The 17,334-nt window shown below is 36.6% G+C and overlaps 1 protein-coding gene across 6 annotated transcripts in view; it reads right to left on the minus strand.

Annotated features, from left to right (window-relative positions):
* The window catches only part of SRPK2 (SRSF protein kinase 2), a 139,785-nt gene that overhangs the window by 35,597 nt on the left and 86,854 nt on the right, over positions 1-17,334 (minus strand). For all 6 annotated transcript variants that reach the window (XM_030456130.1, XM_030456122.1, XM_030456107.1 and 3 more), the window contains 4 exons: positions 9,911-10,062; positions 3,992-4,100; positions 3,370-3,457; positions 3,039-3,126 (listed from right to left, as the gene is read on the minus strand). In XM_030456130.1, the coding sequence (XP_030311990.1) occupies positions 3,039-3,126; positions 3,370-3,457; positions 3,992-4,100; positions 9,911-10,062 (437 nt within the window). The remainder of the gene's footprint in view (positions 1-3,038; positions 3,127-3,369; positions 3,458-3,991; positions 4,101-9,910; positions 10,063-17,334) is intronic.

A 17,334-nucleotide genomic window follows, 5' to 3' on the forward strand; every position in this document is an offset into this window, starting at 1 on the left:
ACAGGAGGAAATAGAGCAGAGCAGTAAAAGTGAAAGCAAACAACATTAATCAGCTTAAGTATCTAAAATGTCTTTCTTGACTAAGATCCTACCATAACTATTTATTATTTTTTCACTTGTCTCTCTAAAGATTCCTCTTATGGTGTGATTATCTGAATCCTTTATTTATAAAACCTGCTACACTCAAATAAACAAATTCTAATAAATATCCAGTGTAGCAGACATAATAAGCTACACTGAAAACACCAAAGTGCCAATTTTGGAAAATCTATTATTTCTTTTAAAGATCATAATGGCAATCTTTTTAACATATACAAGTAAATAAATATTACCACTCTAGTGCAGCATAACACACATTATTAAAACCCCTATGTAAACCCCTTGCTACAGCTTCTAGGAAAAAGACGACTGATTTCAGACACCCAGTGCAGGCCAATGGCTCTGCACATTCCCAGCTCTGAGCCACATGGTTCTTGACAAGTTTACTTGCCTGGAAGCTCCACAACATTTTGTGATGTTACCCACCCAAAGACTCACCCACCTCTCTTCTCTCTTGCTTGGACTTTTAAATGTATCCCATAACCAATAATCAAGCCTCAATGAAGCATATGTTGTTTTAATTTACAGTCAAGGAACAGATATTTAGTGACTTGCCCAAATTAAGCTGGAAACAGCAAAGAATGGAAAAACTCTCAATTTACTGTGTTTTTCTCAACCTGTTCAACTCAGTAATGCTAACATAGCACTAGTAAGGCATTTTTATAGCAGCAAAACATTAAAAACAGCTACCTGCTCCCTCCCAAAAGAACATGCACCTAAGATTTTTCCTGAAGAAGGTAAAAAGAAGTTGCTCAAACAATCAATGCAACCAATGACTGCCCAATGCAACTCCAGATGCACAATCTGTTCATAAGAAAACTCAAAGCATGAGATACCTGGTATCATATTTTCACTAGAGCCTAAGACTTTGACAGACTTCCACTTGTACTTTAAATTTGAGTCCAGTATCAGCCCATCTTGTTTACTGTACCTTTCTGAAAAATGTACTTCTCAGTAAGGCAGAAACATTTGCCCTGCACAATAAAGCAACTTCTATACTGCCAGAATTTTCAATGTGAAGATAAAAGTGAAAACAGAATAAACCAGTACCAGCTATCCAGTTTTAACCTGATAAAACAAAGCTTTCTGAATTCTCGTTTTTCACTAGAATATGTCCTCTTTTGGCTTTGCTAAGTGCTATATTTCAAAAAGATAGTTTGGATATGCTTTCGAAGTATTGTCACTGATGAAATTAACTCTTCACAGAAATGGCTCTCACCTTTAATACAGAAGTATACATACACATGAATCTTAGATTATTGCTAAGAAGGATATTAGAAAACTGCTGTTAAGCAGATAGCAGTCATTTCTATGTATAGCTATGCATAGATTTTCTTATTCCCTATTTCATGTTACTGTTTTACAATGAAAACAGTAAGGCAACACTTCTGATTTCTAAAAATAATTCTAAAGATTCTTCAGTTGTACTGCTGGCAGTAGAAGACCTGAAGTACTGCATTTTTTGTGAACACAGAAAATTGAGATATCTATTAGATACTTCTTAATAAGCACCTCAGCTCATAAATTAAAATCTATTTTTTGTTTCATAAGAGCAACACTAAGAAATCCTAACCAAGAAATCTTATTTAAAAGAGACTGGATGTGGCACTCAGTGCCATAGTCTAGCAACCGCAACGGTGGTAAAAGGGTTGCACTCGATGATCTCTGAGGTCCCTTCCAACCCAGCCAATTCTATGATTCTATGATTCTAACCAGGGTCTTGACTTACTTTGTCAAGAAATTTCCTTGAACACAGTTTACATTCAGGTTGAAATAACTACTGGCAACTCTACAGTTCATTTTAATTCATTTAAATTTGATTACACAACCTAGGAAAAAAACAAACTGTAGTAGCTTCACTTATATTTAAGCAGCTTTCTGCAGTGCCTGCAGAGCACTGAAGCAACTAGGAAACAAACCAAAATGGGACAAAGGGAAAGCAGTTAAGACTCCATTCTGTAAGTGAGAATACTTGTCCCACACTCACTCACTTACCAGAGACCCAAAGGCTTTAACAGTTAATGTCAAGAGACAGATGGATGGGATGAAAACTTCATGTACACTTCTCCTTGAAAGGATGTTGTCTAGTGGGCATTCACATTTACTGAGTCACCTCCTAGACACCCCTGCTGGAGCATGAGAGTTGGTGAAGATCTGCTGAAGACTGAAAGCATCTCCAAAATTAACTTGGTGTTAAGCTCTCTAGAGCAGGAACTGCCTCTTTGTCTGGCAGTAGAACACCACAAACAATTAGGTCTGTTATTAGGCTCCGAGACACAACAAGCATACACATAAATACCAGCTGTAGCAGTAAATAAAAGAAGAGTAATATAATAAGCTGCTAAAATATCTAATATAATTAGCAAGGATAACTCAATTTAGCTCAACTCTAAAATCAAATATATTCATAGACCCAAAATTTTCACTAAGAATACTATTGTCATATTCTTCTTCGTCCTTTATTAATTTTTTTTTTAATGGAAGCATTTGTAGCTAAAGCTTTAAAACTTTTGCCACAAAAAGAGGTTGACACCTGGCCAAAAGAGGGTCACATAAACAAAAGACTCTGCATGACCTCACAATTCCCACAAGAAAACACAAACCAGTTTCTTCATGACACTGACACTCTCTTTACTAGTCTAGACCAAAACTGTATTTTCTGTAAGCCTCAGTTATTACAAATCTTTTAGTATAACTGCAGTTCTAGTCTTTTTTTGTGTGTGGTTTTTTTGGTTTTGGTTTTTTTTTTTTCCTAAGCTAAGCTACTTTTACTCTAGTAAGTACAATACACACTGGACTACTCCTTCCACCTACATATACTTTTGTGTCCCTACTTTTCAAATTTAAAGTACAAAGAACTAGAAAAAAGGCCAGAACTAAATGCTTATTTATCTCAGCACATAATTTTTCATGAAGATGCCATGTTTTCAAAAGGATACGAATTCCATTCATTCCAGAAATTTTGAAGTCATCAATTAGCTGTACAACCATATCCTTGTTGGGATCATTTGGGTCACTTTCACGAACCTAAACAACAAATGTAAACACTGACCTCTTAGGAAAAAATGCACTTTAAAATACTAATTACTTAGCTTTCCACATAAAGTTAAACAATACTCTAGAACCTAAAAAATCATGGTAACATGTAGGAAGTCATCTATTGAAAAAAAAAAATTAAAAATTAAACAGCAATAGCCTGTTACATTTTTTTTAGTTCATTATTACTGCTATTATTAGTATTGAGCACTGTATTGCATGAGTAGTACTTACACATTTGAGCAACTTTATTTCATCCAAGGCTGTTTCTGTATAATGCTGGGCACTTTTTACAACTTTCATTGCAACAAACCTTTTCCCCCTTGAAAAGAACAAAACCATTTTCAACACATTTTCTGAGCTAACACAGACATACTTTGAAGGTTGGGAAACTTTAAATAGAATATTTCATAACCTATTGTATTCCAAAAGAAAACACCAAAATTACACTTAGAAACAACTTTTAACAATACTCAATTAACAGTCTGTTCTATTTTGTTCTATTGTCTTTAGAGGAAGTATTTGGTTACATACTTTATCATTTGATCAGGGCATAATTGTATTTTTTCAATGAAGATACAACTGAAATAAAACATTAGCTTACTCTCACATGTTCAAGACAACATGCAAATTCAATAAACGAAGCTAATTTGCTAAAAACAGAATTACATTTATTTCTGAGAGCTTTTAGAAACTTCATTATTTACCAAGAGCAAAATAAGACTGCAGATATCTTTCTGCATAAAAAGATAGTAAACATTTACATAAATTTATCATACAAGTAAAATAAAAGCTACTGCCATCAAAAAAGTAACATATTAAGCAAAAAGTGAATGGAAATAAGTAGTTTTCTTACTGCATATCCCAGCATAGCCAGACTGTAGAGAAGTGTCCCCATCCTAACTTTCTAATAACGTGATATCGGCCATTGAAAAGATCACCAATTTTCACAGGATGATAGCCTCCTTTTATGAAAAAAATGAGTAGAAAAAAAGTATTCAGAAAACAAACAATAACTTCCAGGTTTTCAAGTAATTCTTGTAGAATAGACTGTTCTCTTCAAATTGTCTTGTACTATAAATAGGTAAACAAAGAAGATTTTACTTTAATGTTAAAAATTCTGTCTTACTTGGCCTGCAGGGAAAAAACCTCATGTCCTATAACTACTGCAGAGTTTATTCACCCTTCTCTCTTATGGCTTTTATTTGTGGCAATATTACCATCTGTACTCAATTTCCCCAGGCTCATCTTCTACTTCACAGAGAGTACAGGAAAGATCTGTATTATTTCTGTATATTTTTTGAAGCTTCCCTAGCCAACATATTTTGGATGATTGTATCATCTCAGCAGAGATTGTTTAAATTCCCATTTGCTTTCTACTAACAAAGGAAGCAATAAGATACTTCCTGAGAAAATGTTAAAAACAATGCAGACTTCACTGATGCTCTTCTGCTTGGCTCCTGTTCCATAGCAGCAATGAATTTTTCTCATGTCTGAGGTTTTAACACTGAGAAAGAAAAGAGAGCAAACAGCTACAGGATTTGTCTGAACTGGTTTTTCACTACCGAAGTCTGCAATCCTAACTTGCAAGTTGGAGGTTGCTCACGTTTCTATACAGTGTGAATGAAGCTTTTTACGTTCTCTATATTTTAAGAGGCATCCTTCCTCCCAGGCAAACCAAGGAAGACAGTCATTGCACAAGACCATTATTGTTCAGATCTTAACACACGAATAGTATTATCCACAATTTTGCATTAACTGCAAACAAATAATAAAGCTGCACCATGCAACCCTTCAGAACATCGCCAGCAGCAGACTTGAAGCAGATGTTAAGGTATCACCTCTTCAGCTCCTTCTGGTCCTTCACAATGTTATGTCCACCTGTCCTCTGGAAGGATCCTCAGTTATTACCTATTCCAGTTACAATAAGGACGAGTTCAGACTAATTTGTTGAAGTTACTATGCTTGGTTTTAAATCCTCTGAAAATCTGGTTAGAATGGGTGCCCAGTTAAGACAACAATGTGAACTTACCATATAATTCCTTGGATTTAAATCAAGGACTTCTCTTTTATCTCCTTTCTAACTGTGGAACAGCAACATCAAATATGGATATATTTACATACTTTCCTTGCTAATAGCATCTTTTGCCTTAACAGATGTTCAAGAGTTTATTTGTGAACTCTTCTCAAATGCTTCCAGAGTGCATTAATTTAACACAATTCCACTACAGAACTACAAAGATTAGAAATTTAACAGAATGATAACGCTTAAATAATATATTGCTGTAGATGATGGCATCTCTAACTGAAACTAAAACACACACTGCTTTAATATTTGTATGTTAAGGTGCAAGTTCAAGCTTTGGTTTGCCTGCAGCCTTTGCCAAAACCTGACCCACCCGGCACAGCTGCAGCTGCCCAGACTCAGTCAGCTCGGGCCAGAGCACCAGGGGAGCAGCATTCACAAGTGTTTTTCTTGGAAGTGGCTGGTCTGAACTAAGTGACAACCACAATTTCAGATGGGCAGTGCAAGTCTCAGCTATACAGCTCTAACTCCACACACTTCCCAGTTTGCAGCACCACAGAGGCCCAGGCAGGATCACCAGGCACAGAAATGAGTCTGGTGTGCACAGGTGGCATGGACACACTGACTGCAGTCTCAGCTTCCCCAGCCCACAGGTAAGGTGTTGAAGCATCATCTCTCCCATGAAAATTTTACATAAATCTATGAAGACCCAGATATGAGAATCTTTTAACCCATGAGAATTGTATTTTATTATCACATACAATATTTAATTTCTCAAACCATTAGGTATACAAGCACCAATGCTTTCAGTTAAAAAAGAGCAAAGGAAAAAGATCACCCTAGTTCAGAATCAGTACAGGGCACTACAGGACTCTAGGGACTCCTCCCTGAGAGAAGACCTCCCCTTCCCTCCACCACTGGGAATGAAATGTTCCTGAAAAGCTGCCAGAACAACTTGCTCAGCAACCTAAAAAGATACCATGATTTCCATTGGTGAATTCTATCAGTCTTGGTAAGAATGCTCAACACTTCCAAGTGAGAACTCCTTACTCTTCAAAATAAAAACAGAGGAATTCTGGAACACTTCAGGAAAGAGGGGTGGGAAGAGCAAGGACTTCTGAGAGAAAGTATTGACTATTACACTGTCCACTTCATTTGTGAAAAGAAACAGTATCAGTTACAAATGATGCCCATGTCTATTGCAGTGTAATTATTACAGAAATTTTGCAGAATAAACTCACATACAAATCCGTACCAATAGAAACTTTAAAAACAAGCCTGAATTTTAATTTAGTTGTCTATTTAACCATCCCTGCAGTAACAGCTAATGAAAATATTTAAAAATTTGAATAAATACAGTATTTTAAGACAGCTATTGGGAAAAAAATACCACATTTTGGTAAATATTTTCCATGAAACTATCTAGGATGATGAGGTGACAGATGTGAGCAGAAGGCTGAGAGAACATACAGTAATTCTACCTCTGCATTAGTGAAGAAGTTTGCATTTCTGAAATTAATCGAGTCTGCTGAATTGACACCAAGAATTACGTAAAACACTTCCTCACAATTCACTATCACAATATAATTTCTTCTGAGTTTTGTCTCATATAATTGCATGAAAACTGTGAGAAGTATGAAACGTTATTCTCCCTATAATCATTATTACTTTTGCAAAGAGATATAATTAGAAAAAACAAAACATATTTAACAACTAGTTACAACTCCCTACAGTTAGCAAAACTGATTTTAAAATTCAGCAATACAAAAATTTCTGGAACATTTTATGATTTCCTAAATATCTAATCCTACTAAACAATCCCTTATCAGCTACATGGCTTCAAGATGTGTAAGAAATCACTCTCAGTCTTTGCAGCCTTCTGCACTGCCAGAAGGGTGAATGTGGGCCTTTGAGTGTACAAAACAATGACCAGAAGTAATTTCTTTTTGCATTAAACAAAATATGTGTTTTTTTTAACATGTTAACAGCATAACACTCAACTACAAAAAATTTAAATACTGCTTAACATATGTTTCTAAGAATAGCTCAGGCCTAGCAGTGCCTTATAAGTCTGCCCCTCTGCAGACAGCTTCTGGAATTTCTGTGCTTCGAAGGGTCAAAAATAGTCCAAAACACAGGACAGTTTTTTCCCATCACAGACAGAAGAGAGAACACCCTACAGAGGAAATCAGTCAAAGACATCAAAGTCAAGTTAATGAACTTAGGGTTGGCAAATTATTTCAGTAAAATCTACATACTGGAAGAACAACAATACTATATAAGTAAAAGTATATTTTGGTCCCGACAGCACTGTCATAACTAATTATAGCAATGCAGCAACATATGTTACAGATACCAACAGCACTAGCATACTGTCCAAGTATATACACTTCACAAGATACTTTCTATCATACTAAGTCACAATAGGAGCAGTTTAGAAGATAATTACTTACCATTCCTGTACATGTTACTCCTCGATAATCATTTCAGCAATGTATTCCTTTACAAGTTGTGTCAAACCAGGTAACAACATGTTTAGTTAAATGCCTTTTAAAAACTGCTATCATACTATGATGAATGTAATTATTTAAGTTCTTCATGGTGCAGAAAGTGTTTCTTAATAGTAGTAACAAGAAAGCATCTATGCAAAATCAGTGGGTTGAGAAAAACAGTATTGGCATTTGAAAACATACAATGTATAAGTGGCATTGCTGATAATATAACAAAAAAACCCAAGACTCTTGTGCTATTCACTGCAGCACACAGAGAAAAAGAAAGTCTCTCTTCACAGCTAGCTACATGCACTCAAGAAAGATGGTCAGAAAAATGAGATCATTATTCCTAAATGTTTCCTGAATATATTGGTAATTGTAGCCAGCTCGTTCTATGTTTGTATAGGGAATTATTCCCTTTGTGGACTGGATGAATGGGAGACATCTCCAGGGGGCAAAGAAGATGATCAGAGAAGCAAAGAATTCCCATCACATCCATGACACAACAGGCTCTTGAAAAAAATCTCCAAGTGTTTCAAGGCTTTTCAGAAAAAAAAAAAAAAGCTTCATTGTTTAAGTACCTCTTGAAAAATCACATAGTTGGACTTTTGATACTCCATCTGCTGCACAAAGACTTGAAAAGCATTTAATGTAAATTCAATGACACTAACAGAAGTAATTTCATAGACTTAAACAGGCCTGAAGGAAGCCCCCAGAGAACAGAGGTTGGTCTGCTTTACACCAATGGCTGTTAGTTGCCTCTATCACATCAGGTGCTAATTCAAACTATTTCAGTTTCCTGATTAAATAGTATGATTACTATTTACTAAACACCTCTTTTTATTACAAAGATATGAGCCCAGCACACAGTAACATATCCTTAAAAATAAAAATAAAGGTAGTAAAAAGAAATACCCTGGCAATGGGCTGTACATTAAACAGATAAAATGCTTAAGTTACTTTAAAAAGAAATTATATATTCCATCAAAATTACCTCCTATGAAATTTCACATTGAGGTTGAGAACGGATGAAGTATGCTCTGTGCCTCACTCAAAAATCCTGGGAGATGGCCATTTTGGAGAAAAAATTAGGAAGAAAAGAGACACTCCAGTAATAACTGATCATTTTTTAAATATTTATATTCCATCCTGTAAATACAGGTAAGGTTATGCAAAAGAGAAAAACATGAACTAATAAAACACTTCTCAGTTTGAGTTTATTCTTTGGTTTCACTACGGGTATCTGTGAGCCACTTAAACATTTGAAGTATCACATGTTAATAAAAGCTCTTATACCAAAATGAAATCATCAATTTTTAAATTTGAAAATATAAAACAACTTGTTCCAGATTAGGAGAAGGGATTCTCAAAATAGCACATCTCCAGGCTCACACAGAAACTTCTGCTTAAGAAGACTGTATCATATTTGACACATAAAGTATTTCTTGATATGAGGAATATAGAATACTAGCTGTAGTCCATGTGTAAACATTGCTTTTGGCTGTTCAAAACCATCAATCTGAAGAGATAGAAGTTTGATGTTTCATAAAGTAAATTCATACCCTTGAAATTTACTACAATAGATAAACCAAAGTTTATAGATCTGCTATTTATAATATTTTACGCAAGTACAGTAAAAATTTTATCCTAATAGGAACAGACCTGAAACTGTAGCAGTGACAAGTATTAACACTGTGTACATTACATGGTTTTATGTATTTAACAGTATTTTAAAATTAATAGAAGCAACTAAAAAAATAAGGAAATCACAAAAAAGAAAATGCAGAGAGCCTCAAATAATGGAAAAATGTGAAAAAGAAGCATGTTACATCTCAGGCTGGTGAAAGTGATAGGAGAAGGGGAAAAAATAAATATAGTTGATGTTGTTACAGCATCAAGGCATTTAAGAACCTTTCCAGAGTGGGAGGGGTTGTTTGGTTTGGGTGCTTTTATTTCTGTTACAACTAACATGAATCAAGAAAAGTTTCCTCTTTATTCTTGTAACTAGGACATCAGGAAGAAAAGAGGAACACAACATTTGCATAATTATTGCAATGTATACAAATAAGGTTTGGCTAAGTGAAAAAGTAAAGCTGTAGATAGTTTTACATCTGAACTTCAAATGAGCAATTGTTCATAATTATCACATAAATAACTTCCATAACTTAAGACAAGGTCTTTGAAAACCTCCCAAGAGCCAGAGTCAAGATTCTCATGACCATGTTTACCCTCATTGACACTGCTGAACTGCACACACCTTTACAGTAGTCTGCAGGATCCTCTTGCTCCTCATCATCAGACCCTAAAATCTCCTCCTCTGGCTCTGGCGGGGTGGGCTCCGGCAGGGGTGGAGGTGGGGGCGGGGGTGGAGGTGGAGGTGCAGAGGGAGCTTTCTGTTGAGGCTCTGGCCTGAAAATGAAAGAGAGAGTATATATTTAGTAACGACAACCTTCACAGGGTTCAGAAGGAAGGAAAAATGCCTTAGGAAATTTAAACTAGGCATATCTCACGTATGTTTTCACTCTCATCTTTCCCAGCACCTGTGGGACCCTAGGGCAGCATGGACAGAGTCATCCCAGTCATACCAAAAGCAGGCCTTGAGTGTATTTGGATTTACTTGCTCAAACAGTTTGCAAAAGATAAATAAAGTATATATTCAAATAGATAAGTTTTTAGAACTGCTGGTGAGCAAATAAGATGCTAGACCTATCTTCTTAAGCATGACTGAGAAGGAATGTTTTTCAGAGAATATGAAGACATTCAAAAGCTCCTGCCTGCTAGCTGAAACAATTTGCTCAGACCCTGACCTGAACCACATCACTTAATTGACTTTTCCTGATCTCTAGCTCCTGGCAAGACTGTGGAAAGCTGTATCAGTAAGGAAAAAGCTGAAGACATATTACAAAGTAAGAGGAGATAAAAAAATAATCACCCTGAGTAGCCTATGATGCACTCACAGAACGTAAACTGCACCTTATAATATTCACCTATCAAAACCAAACAAAAACACAACAAACACACTGCCAACCTAGAGGTGTTTTCCTGACTGCCTTGCAATTTAGAAATAACAAAAAAAAAAACAAAAAACCAAACACCAAACCAACTTTATATGCTATTCTGAAAAAGGCTGTACTTAGTAATCCTAAACACCTACAAACTACATTTCAACATTCTGAGTATTTTCAGTACACATAAAAAAGGAATTCCAGGGTTAAAGCATACCTGTTTGTCAAATAATTAAGAAAACCTTGTCCAAGAAGCTTGACTTTATTTTTTTGATTTAATACAAAATATACCATTTATTTTACACAATTAAAAATATATATACTTGCCAAACAATATACTTGCAAAATACATCTGCAAAGTAACTTGTGACACCAAAAGCCACTAAACTTTGCATTTATATCTACTTCAAATCTAAACCATCTGAAGAACACCACATTAACAGTATCTTGTCATTCATACAGTAAAAAAAATGGAAATCTGTAATTTTCTGATTTTGCAGTTCCTAAAATTTAGATCCACATATTCCCTTGATTATGAGTAAAAACTGTATTTATATTTATCCCATTCCTGTACTCCTCCTCCTTAAAATTCGCCCCATTGCTTTTTCTTTTTACACACTGCAATTGTTCAAGACAGACAGAGCCTTTGGAGTTGAAGAGTACACAGTCAGTCAGAAATACATTCCACTGGCAACATGCACCGCCTGCACAGCAGCTGCTATTGTGCCTTTGCTTTAAAGGACATCACTGGAAGCTGCATGCATACCAAATCTATCTGCCTGCAACCCCTTTCAGATAGTAACATTCTTCAATTCGTTCAGCAAATTAGGGGATTTTTTAAAAAAGAATATTTAGAACTATTTTATTAGTAGTTCAACTTATGATAAGAAACCTATGATGAAATAAATAGATTCATGTAATTTCTAACCACACAAATCTTAGGACTGAATAGAAGAGAGAGGAGAGTTTGTAGGATATATAGTAAAAATGTTTTCACATGCTTCTACTTAAAAAAATCTACTTAAAAAAGGGGTTTGCCTTTATCTTTCCTCTTCTGTTCCCAACAGATGTCTCTATGTCATACACTGTGAGGAACAGAAACCAATACAGCAAATGGAAGGTACAGAACATTCTCTGACCAATAACCTTACCACACAATAGATTTATGGCTCTCCAATATCTTGGTTTCATCGTGTCAGCACAATGATGACCCCCAAGCATGGTCTGATGTTGGAAGAAACCATTTATCAAACAAATCATAGTATAAGGAGTTACATTACAAACCTTGAAATCATAGAATTGTAGAATTTTCAGGGTTGGAAGGGACTTTTAAGATCATCTAGCTCCAACACCCCTGCCACACGCAGGGACAGCTCCCACTAGATCAGGTTGCTCAGAGCCCTGTCCAGCCTGGCCTTAAAAACTTCCAGGGATGGGGATTCCACCACCTGTTCCTCTCATCTGCTGGGCACAACATCATTTTGGATACAAAGCTCAATACCTATGAACACTTAAAAATGAACAATACTGATCATGAGCATGAAAAAAGCATAGTAGAATACCCCACACTTCATCTGGAAGCAGTGTTCCAGGTAACACAGGCACATCCATCAGTGCTTGGACTCCTTTTTTTCATGGTACCTTCATGTCACTCTGTTCTGCCCTCAAGTTTCCATGTTGTTATTTTGGTTACACACCATGGTACAAATATAGCAAAATCAGGGTAGGTTAAGGGAATGCAATAAATCCATTAAAGCTGTGACAATTTTGTTTATTAAGACAACTACCTGCTCTATTTCTTCACATGATGAAGATAATACTGTAAAGAGAATTGGAAGCATTTCTGGAATTCTGATCCACACATTTAGTTGCTCATTTTGAAATACACATCAAGGGAAACAGAAGTGATTCTGAGTCTTTCTCAAGGTACTATATTCGGTTTTGGAAAAGGTTGGGTTTTTTCTTGTCTCCAATCCTAGTTGTCTTCAGTATTCAGGAGTGTTTTCTTATTGTCCTTTGTGGACATCAGGCAGGAAGGAAAGATATCATTAGATATCACTTTATTTCCTTATGGAGTTATTTATGATTTTATCTGCAAATAACAAAACAATAATTTAAACCAAGGAAGATCTTTATTTCTCCTTTTAGCTTTGCTTGCTTCTTTTGAAGCAATCAAATATTAGTACATACAGTAGAATAAAGGACAGAAATGTTGCTGAGTTTCATGAGCCTGACTGCTAGTTTTGCATTATTGGCTTAATTTGCCTTTTTTCCCCAACCCCTTCAGCTTAGGATTCTCAGCAAAAGATTCTTAGCATTGCTATTTGCTTTTGTTCACTTTTACATTTCTGGGTTATACATGAAGATGAAGTCTTTAACACTTGACTTGGCTGCTTAACTTCTGCCTACAATTTGAATAACTCATCCTGGCACCTCCAATGCTTGCTCTTCTGCCAATACACAATTTCACAGTGCTAGGCAGGACATCAGTCAAAGAGAGAACTCCAGTTTTTCTGTTTCTTAGTAGCCCTTTTATTGAACTGGAAAGATAAGCTATGATGAATGCTTGGACAATAACTTTGTTTGCAATGTACTTTCAGCTTTATATATACTTTGTGATGAATGCAAACTTCAGCTTAGATTTCATTTTTCCAGTACAGAGGTTTGTTAAAATGTGAGTTATTTTTTCTTTAAAGTGGACTTTAAAACATCTTTGGTATTAAGAATCCAGTCACTAAGAAAGCTGTGAGTAATAAGCATATATGCTAAATTTCATTTCCTTTTTAGAAATATAAATGTCAAAAACTATTATAACATAACAAGCAATTAAACAGATGCATTATTTCAAGTTATTACTTTTCCTTATTTCCTACAATGTTGTATGCAATGATATGCATTAGGTAACACACACATGCAGAGGCATATACTAAATCTGCCTTTCTTTTTTCTGAAGCTATCAGTTGGTCCTCTGTAATCGACCACTACTAGGCTATTCATCACCATCCAAGCATTCATTCATTCATTCATGGCTTGGCTTTGCAAACGAAGAATTAAGAAGGGCTCTACCCATGCTTGCTGCATCAGACGATGCCCATTGACTGTGGCTAGCCAATAAGGTGGGGGTGGAGGTGAGCTTTGGTCAGGCCACCTTTTCTAGGCCCCTCTCCGTGTGGAGCAAGCAGTGCTCTCCTTGAAAAAGGCTGCTTGGTCCCTCAGGATGCTGCCGAACCAGACTGCCATCTCCTGGGTCAGTCTTGACCGATGTCCTGAGCCTCCTGCATGCAGGGTTGGGTCTGCAGCTTCCAGTGCCCCTTTCCCGTGCCATTCCGTCCCTCCCATCGCTGCAGGGGCTTTGCAAATGTGGGTACATCCCACATGGGGTTTTATCCCACAAATGTGGGTTTATCCCTCGAGCCTGCGCTGTGGCTTTTTCAGGTGAGGCACAGCGTGCGTGGAACTGGCCCCACCCTTTACTCCTGAGGTTCATCTGCCAGGGCCCAGCAAGCTTGGTCAGTGACAGTGATGTCAGGACATAGGTTTAGTTAGAGTATCCTTCTCTTGGATGGATCGCCTTACAGGGCTGAACGAGCTCCATCTGCCCAGGTTTGGAGTTAGAGTTGTCCTTCTCCTAGGATGGTTGCCTAAAGGCTACTGAGCCCATCCTGCCCATGGACACACTTTGTCTGACCCTTCAGTTGTCACCTGTCTAGCATGGGAGACCCTACTGGAGGCATCTGCCACCACCAGCAGAGCTCCCAACCTCACAAGAGCACACAAGCTCCTGCCCCACAACAAGGTGGTGCATAAACAATTAACAGAAGATGACACAAAATTTCTAGGCTAATTATTCTGTTGGTAGGTATGCAGAGAACTGACCATCTCCACAGGCTACAATGACAAACCTTATAATGGTATTGAAAGAAGCATTACAAACAACTAACAGATACAGCAGGGTCCAAACAAGATATAATGATATCCTATTTTCAGCCTGCTCTTAGTGGGAATGCTTAGCTAAAGGCAACAGAAAATCTGAAACATTTCTCCTCTACAAAAAACTCACAGCAAAATACACCAAAAAGCTGCCTGGAGTCTTACAGAAAATCAATGGCTCACTTCAAGAAATGTAAAATAACTGACATCTTAATTTTACTGTTCTCCATCATGGACATGTTGCTCCATGTTCCAACTGGGGAACAGCCAACAGTAAAAGCAACCTCCATAACACTAAAACCTGAAAATGCTGCAAAAATTACACCATGCAACATTCAGGAAGAACTGTTCATTTTTTTTGTTGGTTATTCTGTGGAGTTGTTTGCTAACCTTCTATTCTGGAAAAGTTAAAACAAGAGCAGCAAGGGTGATTTAAAAACGTGAAATGCCTTCCATATAGGAAGCATCTGAACATACCAGAATTCTTCAGCCAGGAAAACACAGTGGAGATCTACAAAATCTTGAGAGGCACAGAGAAGCTAATAGGAAATCCATGTTCAGTGCCTCTCCCCATGCAAACTGAGCCAAGTTGACAAAAAACTAAAGAAAAAAAAAATTACTCATTCAACATCATGTTAAAAAGTCACCTTTTTTCCTCACATGTTACGAATAAGAGAAGATAGCTCAGTTCAGATAGGGCTCAGAATAAGTCATGGAAAAAAAATCAACTGATAGCTAATATAAAACTGCCCTTGACTCATCAAGTCCATTAGCCTGGGACTGTTTGATTTGGGAAAGTATTCAGCATACCAGGGCCCAACCCTGCACTCTTCCACCAGCAACTGCTCCTGGCCAGAGGGAACATGGATGAGCATTGGATCTGACCTCATGAAGACTTTATCTTCAGACATTCCTTTCTTTTCCTCAACAAATTAATGACTTCCATTACTAAAAATCAAAACAGGTCTCTTTATCTAAAACCCTCATAAGCAAAAATGGTTTTATTGTTATTATCCAGTAATGAAAATAATGCATTGCAGGCAAGACTGCTACACAACAAGGTTACTTGAAGAAATCCTGACATAGTTCCATGGGGAACAGGCATGTAACAGGGGACCTTCTCAATGAACACTGTACTGTAGGCATGGTAAACTACTGAATTTATTAACTTAAAGACTCCTTTTAGGTAAACAGAACTTTACCCTGGCAGCAGCTTAAACCTCTACCTGATTCTCCTACCAGCATTTTCCCAGAAGGAAAACAGACTGAGTCAAATAAAAAACAAAAATTGGGAGGCAGGCAGAAATTGGTGGGATTAAGCTAAGAAGTACATTGGTCTTGGGGAAAACAAAAATCTCCTGCAGAGGCACACATACAGAAACCTTTTTTGCTAATTGAAAATGTAATTAAAAGAAAGTTAAATGACTCCTTTGTATATTTAATAAAATAAATTTTTGAAGAAACTATATTCTAACAATGTTAAAAACCTCCTGACTTGTCCAAAGGCTCTTAGGGGAATTTCAAAATTGAAGAGACCAAAAAGGAGGTAAGGGGAGGGTAAACATCAGAAGAAATGTGTTATAAACCTCCTAGAACCAAAATGTGAGCTTGAAGAAATCTACGAGTGGGTGTAGGTCCATCTGGAAAGAATTCCAGCTATGCTTACCTCCAGCTCCAGAAGGCAAAATCTTTCATGCTTTTGGTCAAGGCTCTCGGGTGCTATAGAGCTTAAAGTCTGAAATCTCTACACACAAGTCTCTTCAGCTGCTATTAAATTGCTTAAGGACTCAGATATTTTTATCTCTTTCTTGTCTGTTCAAATGGTTTCTGCTTTACTAGTTGAACTCTTTCCTGTTTCTTTTCCCAAATGCAAATTTAGCTTAATGAGACAGGTGTCTTCTAACAGTGAGCTCTTTGAATCAGTGGCAGTCTCAAATGAAAGCTTTCTATATAAATCCATACACATACAACAAGCAGGAAAAAACCAGGAAGATCAAAACAACCCCAAAGTTCTTGCTCGAAGAACAAAACATTAGATATTTCAAGATTTTAAATTGGTTATAATTCTGAATAATTTTAAATTTTAATAGTAATGACAAATTATTTGTGATTTAATGATTATTTAATTATTTTTAATTATGCCAGAGGTCAACTTACAGTTTTCAGAAACAAAGTCAATATATCCAGAAGGCAACAGAGCATAAGGAGACACTTTTTAACAAACTCCAAGAAATTGTTCATGTGAACTTCCAGAGACAGATTTACTTTACATGAAAAGCACTGTCTGCGTTCTCATACTAGTGCAAAACTATACTAAAATTTCTAATTCTAGAAAATCCATTTATAAAAAGAGAATGCTGGCAGATTGCAAGCATGAAACAGTTTCTACATCTTGTAATTATCAAAAAAAATCATCATTTTTTCCGATACTGTTAACATTTCTTCAGAAGACACCATCAAACATCAATTGAAACACCTGTGGAAAACCCTCCTGGAATGGTGCAGGCTGAGTAACAGTAGTTTCTGTAACCTCAAACAGCAGACAGATATTTTTTTCATTCTCATCTTGCTTGCTAGCTTTTTGGAGGCAACCTTGGGCTTCAATGCACACTCAAAGGCAACATAAAATGCCAAGGAACTCTGCCTTTTTCCATTCAAAACGAGTACTATAAAGAAACAGAATTTCAAGTGGCTACTACTGCAGTCTTGCCCCAGCCTAGCAGCAGTCCTGGGCCAAGAGAGACCC

The sequence above is a fragment of the Calypte anna genome, chromosome 1 (genome assembly GCF_003957555.1).
Source record: "Calypte anna isolate BGI_N300 chromosome 1, bCalAnn1_v1.p, whole genome shotgun sequence".
NCBI lineage: Eukaryota > Metazoa > Chordata > Aves > Apodiformes > Trochilidae > Calypte > Calypte anna.